Consider the following 9,031-nt stretch of genomic DNA (forward strand, 5'->3'; position numbering starts at 1 on the left):
CCCCTAGTTGGATCATAGTTGCAGGGGCCACTCTGTACCCCTCAACTGTAGAGGTCCTGGAAAACAGCCAACAACTTGTCATCTATATCAGATCAATACCACACGTTATGCAGAAGCCTAAGTCCCTCTCCAGACTAGCTTGAAAGCTTACAACCAGGCTGGGTGCAGTGACTCGCACCTGTAATCCCAGTACTTTAGAAGGCTGAGGTGGGCAGATCGCTTTGAGCTCCAGATTCGAGACCAGCCTGGGCAATACAGTGAAACCCCCTTTCTACAAAAGATGTACAAAAATAAAATAAAATAAAATAGCTGGGCATGGTGGCTCACATCAAAAGTCCCAGCTACTTAGGAGGCTGAGGCTGGAGAATAGCTTGAGTCTGGGAAGCGGAGGTTGCTGTGAACTGAGACTGCACCACTGCACTCCAGCCTGGGTGACAGAGTGAGACCCTGTCTCAACAAAACAAAACAAAGTAAAACAAAACAAACAAAAAAGGAGAGAGAGACAGCTTAAAAGCAACCTCCAACACAAAATTTATCTCCTTGGATTAAGATCATTTAGGATTTAGGTTAAGATCTCCTCACTCTTAATCCAAATCCTAAATGCAAACAGTTCTCTACTCCAACCCTAACACAATCCTCATCTAAGACACACCTATTTCTATCAACAGGAACCACAAACCCAATTCCAAACCCTACTTTAACATCACCATGATTCCAGCCCTATCCAATTTGGAACCACAACATCAATGCTGTTCTAAGCATAATACTAACTCTAACCCTAACCCTTGGTAGAGCTACACACTGATGAATGCATGCAACTACACTAGACACACACATTTTGAACACTTATGACTCCCAGAAACTGAGAAGCTCCTTCAGTAACAGCTGCACAATCCACAAGGCATCTTATTTCCAGAGGGGTCAATGCTCCGCTGGGAACCCAGGAGCAGCAACACACCCAGACCCTTTGACCCTTGTTGGATATACAGGCCCATGGGCCCCAGCCCACCCCAATCCTATTCCAGGACTTGCCTAGCCCTTGAGCTGAAATTCCCGCCATACCCCTCCCTGGCTCTTGCCTGCCAAGCTGGGAGCATCTGCTGCCCTGGAAACCCCACCAGGCAAGAGCAAACGGGCCTGAGACTGAAGGGAATGTGGCCCTTTCCAATTAGGGGATTTCCAGACTCTTGCAACACCCACACCTAGGATGTCTACTCCAGGTGCCTGTCCTAGAGAGGTAGTGGGCCTGCTGAGGTAGGTGTGAATAAGCACAGTTCCTCTCCCGCTCCCAGGATCTCAGTCTGGTGATAGAGTGTGTTAGAGCTGAATTCATCATCACAGGTAGGGCTGAAGTCAGCCATGTGTACCTCCCTTATCCTTCACCCCAGGTGCCAGTGAAGCATTCCTCCGCACCTAGGCCACCCCAGAGGTTGTCACACAGTACCCAAGTTCTCTCAGGAGCTCACCAAGCCAATATCTTCACCCAGAGGACTGGAACTGTAGGTGGAGACCCATATCGCGGATGTGCTGCCATGTGAGTCTTTGTGTCCCCTTCCCCAGGCTCTGCATCCAGCCTGGTCTGAGGACTGAGAGGAGCTTGGGTCAAAGCTGCAGGCTCCAAACCCCCCAAACCCAGCTTAGAGTTCAAGTGGGGCTGTGGGGTACAATGAGCCCAGACCAGTAGCTGAGGGCAGAGGAATGGCTCGGAAGACTTGGGGTCCCAGAAAAGGGTAATGGCTGTCTCATCATCCGAGCTCCTCACTCTCTTCTACCCTGCTTCAGTGCCTCCCTCTCACCACCCCCGTTACCAGGTCCACTCACAGACTGGAGGCAGGGTAGAGGCTCGCTATCCCATCCTCACTCTCAGGGCAGCTGTTTTCTGCCCTGGATTTTGTTCAGCCAGGTTTCCACCTCCAGAAAAGCCCCTACTTCTTCCTTCATTTCCCTTAGCGCCCCTAACCTTGATTCTAAGCTCCAGGACCAAGCAGACAGACCTCAGTATCTCCAGGATGGAACATCTCCCTGAAACTGCCCTACCACTGCGGGCTCAAGTTCACAGGTAGGGGCTTAGGGTTGATGCCTAATAAACCTAGATTCCTGCATCTAGGAAGACCAGGCAGAGCTGGAACCTAGGGGGCTATGCACACCATCTGACACAACAAGAAGCTTCTTTGATGGCATGAATAAGGGTAAGGGAGACAGGCAGGTATCTTGGAGAAAGAGCAAGCCTGAGATTTTAGGAAAGAAAAAGGTACAGCCCCCTCCTCTTCCCTGCCATCTCCCCTTTTTTTCTACAATCTGTGCCAGGCCAGAAGGTCTCCTCCTCCAGGGGAGGTAGGGGGCATCACTCCAGCTTTCCTTTCCCCAGACCAACTTTGTTCCCTTTCACTGGTTCTGTGTCAATCTAGAGTGTGAGATGGGGAGTAGAATAGGCCCAAGTGGCTCTCCCAACCCCACCCCACCAAATGCTTAGAATTACCTGCAGAACTTGGTAAAAATACACATTCTTTGGCTCTATTCTGAGATTCTATTTAAGGAGGTCTGGCGTGTTGCTTCTAATTCTGTGTTTTTAACAAGTTGCCCAGGTGATTCTGAAGTGCAGCCAAGTTTGGAAGCAAACTAATATAATATGACTTCGGAATTAGCTACATGCCCACCTCTCAAGCCCATGCTATTCTATCTGTCTGAGAATTCTTCAGAGATAGGCTGCTCACTTTCTTAGTCACTTCCATGTAGGCAGGTGGGGAAACCAGGGAGCTGGGAATTTAAAACTTTCTGGTGCCAGGATCTGCCACTAGACCAGGTAAAAGATCCAAGAAATCTTACCTCCTTGTTTTTGCCTAGTCTTGTTCCAGGAACGCCAGCTTCTTGCCAACAGAGTCACTCCCTGCCCTGCTTAAGGTCTCAGCCTTAAGGTCTCTTGAGTCTGAAAACCTCAGACTCAAGAGCTCAATTATCTCTCCTCTAGGCCACCAAATTCCAGCCTCTCTACTCTGTGGACCTTGGAATGAAACACCACCTCTTTATCCCCCTCCCAACAGTACCTCCATCTTCAACCCCATGCCCTCTGCATCCCATCCTTCCCCAAAAGCAACCCAATATTTCTGTCTCTGGCCATCACTGTCCTGACGACATCTCTCCCGACACTCATCTCCTCCTCTTCCTATGGTTTCCCTATCCTGTCATAAGCCATCCTTCAAAAAACAAGATGTAAGGAGCTTGCTGCTGGGTTTAGCACTCTGGAAACCAGATGGATTCTCCAGCTCTGACGTGAGGATTACAACTCTAAGGTCCAAATCCAGTTTTAAACATAGATTCTAAGTTATGACCCAATAATCCTCACATATCATATACCACAATAAACTCCAAATGGATAAAAGATTTTAAAATGTCAAAAATTAAACTACAGAAACAACATCATACAAAATGGCAGAGTAAGAAGTTACAGGGGTTGGTCCCTCCACAAAAGCAACCATTGAGGTGGAAAGAGCAATTGGAATTGACTCTTTCAGAAGTCTGGAGCCTGATTGGACACATATAACAAACGGGGGAGGGTGGTGCTTGATGAAGGGAGAGGTTGCTGCTCTTTCAGAAGAGAGCATAATGCATGCACTAGCTACCAACCAACAGAGTGGGGATAGCAGCCCACATTCCCGAAGTGGCTGGGTGGTCACCGAGTGGACAGGGGGAACCCTGTCCTCCAAAAATGAGAGGTTTTGCATTTGGGTTTGTCTTCTGGTTCCCTAAGGGACAGGCTTGCTTGGTTTCAGCCCTCTTGGGCTGCAGCATCTTACCGAGCCACATATATCAGAAGATTTAAAGGGATAGAATCTTTTTACGGGAAAGGAAGAGAACCCTTTGCCAGGTCATAAACAGAAATTTCAGTAACCCCACAAAACAAAGAATACACACTTTGCAAAAAGTGGTTTGAAAAACTCACCACAAATTGATGGCACAGTTCTCAACAAGTATATATCAGCAACCCCTAAGGAGTGAAAAAATTGAATTTCCAGAGATACCACACTGTAATACTCAGAATGCCCAGTTATCAACAAAAAATTACTAATACAAAGAAACAGGAAAGTATGGCCCATTCACAGGAAGAAAGGAATTTGACAGAGACTATCCCTGAGGAAGCCCAGATACTGGACATAGAAGATGAAGACTTTAACTGTCTTACTGTAAATGCTCAATAAATATTGATGATGGGAGGCTTGATGATAAGGGTGAGTGGCTGAAATCTCAAATACTGTTTTGTTGCTTGTTTTATTATGACCTCCAATTAAATTGGGAAATAATGGCCCTTTTGGAAAACAAAAAAAAACTGTCTTAAATGTGCTCAAAGAGCTGAAGGAAACCATGGGCAAAGAGTTAAGGGAAATCTGAAAAATGGTGTATGAACAAAATGAAACTATCAATAAAGAGATAGAAATTAGTAAAAAGAAAAAAGGACTCAAGCAGAAATTATGGAAGCAAAAATACAATAACTGAAATGTACAATTCACTAGGGGCAATCAACAACAGATTTAAGCAGAAAAAAAAAAGGATCAGTATTCTTGATGATAAGACAATTACAATTATCAAGTATGAGAAGAAAAATAAGCCTCAGGGATACCATCAAATGTACCTCATCAAAGGAGTCTCAGGAGGAGAATAGAAAGAACAGGGCATTAAAAAAATTGAAGAAATAATGACAAAACATCTGAAATCTGATGAAAAGCATGAATATACCTACCCAAGAAGTTCACAAACTCTAAGAAGGATAAACTCAGAGATCCACACCAAGACAAATTATAGTCAAATTGTTGAAACCCAAAGACAAAGGGATGATTTTAAAAGCAGCAAGAGAGAAGTAACTCATTATGTACAAGAGATTCTCAATAAGATTACCAGCTGATTTCAGAAACCATGGAAGGCCAAAAGACAATGGGGGATATATTTAAAGACTTAAGACAGCCGGGCGCGGTGGCTCAAGCCTGTAATCCCAGCACTTTGGGAGGCCGAGACGGGCGGATCACGAGGTCAGGAAATCGAGACTATCCTGGCTAATATGGTGAAACCCCGTCTCTACTAAAAAATACAAAAAACTAGCCGGGCGAAGTGGCGGGCGCCTGTAGTCCCAGCTACTCGGGAGGCTGAGACAGGAGAATGGCATGAACCTGGGAGGCGGAGCTTGCAATGAGCTGAGATCCAGCCACTGCACTCCAGCCCACGCGACAGAGCGAGCTCCGTCTCAAAAAAAAAAAAAAAGACTTAAGACAAAAAAAAAAAAAAGAGATCACGAGGTCAGCAGATCGAGACCATCCTGGCTAACACAGTGAAACCCCGTCTCTACTAAAAAACATACAAAAAACTAGCCGGGTGAGGTGGCGGGCGCCTGTAGTCCCAGCTGCTGGGGAGGCTGAGGCAGGAGAATGGCATAAACCGGGAGGCGGAGCTCGCAGTGAGCTGAGATCCGGCCACTGCACTCCAGCCTGGGCGACAGAGCGAGACTCCGTCTCAAAAAAAAAAAAAAAAAGTCAAACAAGAATTCTATATAGCCAGCAAAACTATCCTGCAAGAATTAAGGAGAAATAAGACATTTCCAGATAAACAAAACTTAGGAAGTTCATTAATAATAGACCTGCCCACAAGAAAAGCTAAAGGGAGAAAGAAAAAACACAAAAACAAAGAAAGAAATGCTAAAGGGAGACCTTCAGAATGAAACAAAAGGATAAAAAATAATAACTCACAGCCACACAAAGAAACAAAGATCTCTGATAAACATAACCACATAGCAGGCCGGACGCAGTGGCTCATGCCTGTAATCCCAGCACTTTGAGAGGCCAAGGTGAGTGGATCACTTGAGGTCAGGAGTTTGAGACCAACCTGGCCAACATGGTGAAATCCCATGTCTACAAAAAACAGAAAAATTAGCTGGATGTGGTGGCAGGTGCCCATAATCCCAGCTACTCAGGAGGCTGAGGCAGGAGAATGGCTTGAACCCGGAGGGTGGTGGTTGCAGTGAGCCAAGATCACACCACTGCACTCCAGCCTGGGCAAAAAAGTGAGACTGTGTCTCAAAAAACAAAAAACAAAACAAACAAACAAACAAAAAGTAACAACATAGCCAGGTGTGGTGGTTCACACTTGTAATCCCATTACTTTGGGAGGCCAAGGTGGGTGGATCACTTGAGGTCAGGTGTTTGAGACTAGCCTGGGCAACATAGTGAGACCTTGTGTCTACAAAAAATACAAAAATTAGCCAGGCATGGTGGCCCACTACTCGGGAGGCGAGGTGGAAAGATCACTTTAGCCCAAGAGGTTGAGGCTGCTGTGAGCTGAGATTGTGCTACCGCACTCTAGCCTGGGTGACAAAGCCAGACCCTGTGTCAAAAAAAAAAAAGATAAAAGCTAGTATTGTATTTTTAGTTTGTAGCTCCATTTTTTTCTATATAATTTAAAAGGCAAGTGCATTAAACAATAATTATAAATCTATGTCAATGGGAACACAATGTATAAAGATATGTGACAATAACAATATAAAGAAGAAGGGACTAAAATGTATAGGAGCAAAGTGTTTATACACTATTGAAACTAAGTTAGTATTATTCAAACTAGGTTGTTATCAGTTTAGAATGTTAATTATAATCACCAAGGTATCCATTAGGAAAATAACTACAAAATATATAGAAGAGGAAAGCAAAGGGGAATCAAAATGGTTATGCTACAGACCAGGTGCAGTCGCTCATACCTATAATTCCAGCACTTTGGGAGGCCAAGGCAGGAGGATCGCTTGAGCCCAGGAGTTCAAGACCAGACTGGGCAACATAGCAAGACCTCATCTATAGAAAAAACAAAAATTAAAAATTAAAACAGTAGCCGGACGTGGTGGCATGTGCCTGTGGTCCCAGCTCCTCAAGAGGCTAAGGCAGGCAGATCGTTACAGCCCAGGAGTTCGAGACTAGCCTGGGCTACACATGGTGAAACCTCGTCTCTACAAAAAGTAGAAAAATCAGCCAGGCGCGGTGGTGCTTGCCTGTAGTCCCAGCTCCTGGGGAGGTTGAGGTGGGAGGATCACTTGAGCCCAGGAGGCGGAGATTTCAGTGAGCCAAGATCACACCACTGCACTCCAGCCTGGGTGACAGAGTTAGACCCTGTCTCAAAAAAAAAGAACTCTTACAATTTAATAATCAGATTTGCTGGAAGGAGGGGAAGGGTATGGATCCTGGAGCGTAGTGAGGAGACAGTCCTGGTGTACCAGGAGAGAGGTGGTGAGGCCTGCATGAAAGCAGTAGCTGGGAATAGAAGGAAGGCTCAGGCCCGACATATTCAACTGATGAGGACATAAAATTTGGCAACTGAGGACAGTCCATTTAGTTTGAGATAAGTGGGGCTGAGTGCCAGCGGATCCAGCTTTCAGGAAGGAAAAGGAGTGGGGATAAGAGAAGGGAAGTGAAAGTGTCTGGCTACATAAATAGCAGGCCAATCCCAGCCCACGCACAGACCCCCAACTTGCAGCTGCCCACCTCACCCTCAGCTCTGGCCTCTTACTCACCCTTTACCACAGACATGGCTCAGTCACTGGCTCTGAGCCTCCTTATCCTGGTTCTGGCCTTTGGCATCCCCGGGACCCAAGGTACCAAGGCAGGGAGGGGCCTTGGATGGGGCTAAGGGGATGAAGAGGCCAGGGTAGGAGCTTGCAAGCAGCCCCTGGCTCCCTGTGAATCCCACCCTGCAGGCAGTGATGGAGGGGCTCAGGACTGTTGCCTCAAGTACAGCCAAAGGAAGATTCCCGCCAAGGTTGTCCGCAGCTACCGGAAGCAGGAACCAAGCTTAGGCTGCTCCATCCCAGCTATCCTGTGAGTGGACACAAAGGGGTGGGTACAGGCTGGTGATGGGGTGGGGAGGGCATGGTGGGCAAGACTAAGAAGGCTTACTAGCCCCCCCACCCGCAGGTTCTTACCCCGAAAGCGCTCTCAGGCAGAGCTATGTGCAGACCCAAAGGAGCTCTGGGTGCAGCAGCTGATGCAGCATCTGGACAAGACACCAGCCCCACGGAAACCAGCCCAGGGCTGCAGGAAGGACAGGGGGGTCCCCAAGAATGGCAAAAAGGGAAAGGGCTGCAAGAGGTGAGGAATCTGAAGGGACGTGGGTAAAGGGGAGCCTCAGTCAGCCCCTCACACCCCTCTTCTGCCCTCACAGGACTGAGCAGTCACAGACCCCTAAAGGGCCATAGCCTAGTGAGCAGCCTGGAGCCCTGGAGACCCCACCAGCCTCACCAGGGCTTGAAGCCTGAACCCAAAAGGCAAGAAGGAGGCTATGCTCAGGGGCCCTGGAGCAGCCACCCCATGCTGGCATTACCACACTCTTTCTCCTGCTTTAACCACTCCATCTGCATTCCCAGCTCTACCCTGCATGGCTGAGCTGCCCACACCAGGCCAGGCCCAGAGAGGCCGAGGAGGGAGAATCTCCCAGGGAGCATGAGAGGAGGCAGCAGGACTGTCCCCTCGAAGGAGAATCACCAGGACCCTGGACTTGATACTGCTTCCCAGTGTACCCCACCTCTTCCTTGTAAATATGACTTATACCTAACTGAATAAAAAGCTGTTCCGGCCTCCCACCCAAGTACCTGTTCCCATGTGTTTATGTCCACTGGGATGCCAAAGCCCCTACAGGGTGGGGTCACACACTCTGAGTTGAAAACTCAGGCTGACAAATGCTATATTCCCATCTACCCCAAGAGTTTCCTTGCCTCTCGGGTGCCCACACCCCTAGGCAGTTAAAGGGAGGTTGATGGACAGGGTAGGACCCGGTCTTCTGAGGAATTCTGCCAATGGAGAGATGGTGGACATGGAGCACACATCCCCCACAGCTCTGCAGGCCTCTGAGACCCTGAATCTGTTCAGCACTAACTCCAGGAGTGACCTTCAGATCTTTTCCATGACCTTCAGACCTTTTCCCAGATATCCCAGAGACTCCCCTCCTTTCCCTGGGAACTAGTCAATGAGACCCTCCAAGTAGTTCTTTGGAAGGGTCCCTAGGAGGGAAG

The 9,031-nt window shown here is 47.7% G+C and overlaps 1 protein-coding gene across 1 annotated transcript; it reads left to right on the plus strand.

The window, feature by feature from the left end:
* Window positions 1-7,455: 7,455 nt before the first annotated feature.
* CCL21 (C-C motif chemokine ligand 21) lies at window positions 7,456-8,607 on the plus strand. Its single transcript, XM_033238224.1, has 4 exons — window positions 7,456-7,618; window positions 7,721-7,841; window positions 7,938-8,111; window positions 8,185-8,607. Exons 1-4 carry the CDS (start codon window positions 7,552-7,554, stop codon window positions 8,216-8,218), a joined length of 396 nt encoding a protein of 131 aa, XP_033094115.1. The 5' UTR covers window positions 7,456-7,551; the 3' UTR covers window positions 8,219-8,607.
* The last annotated feature ends 424 nt before the right edge of the window (window positions 8,608-9,031 follow it).

Source organism: Trachypithecus francoisi, unplaced genomic scaffold (assembly GCF_009764315.1).
Source record: "Trachypithecus francoisi isolate TF-2019V2 unplaced genomic scaffold, Tfra_2.0 Lachesis_group16, whole genome shotgun sequence".
Lineage (NCBI taxonomy): Eukaryota > Metazoa > Chordata > Mammalia > Primates > Cercopithecidae > Trachypithecus > Trachypithecus francoisi.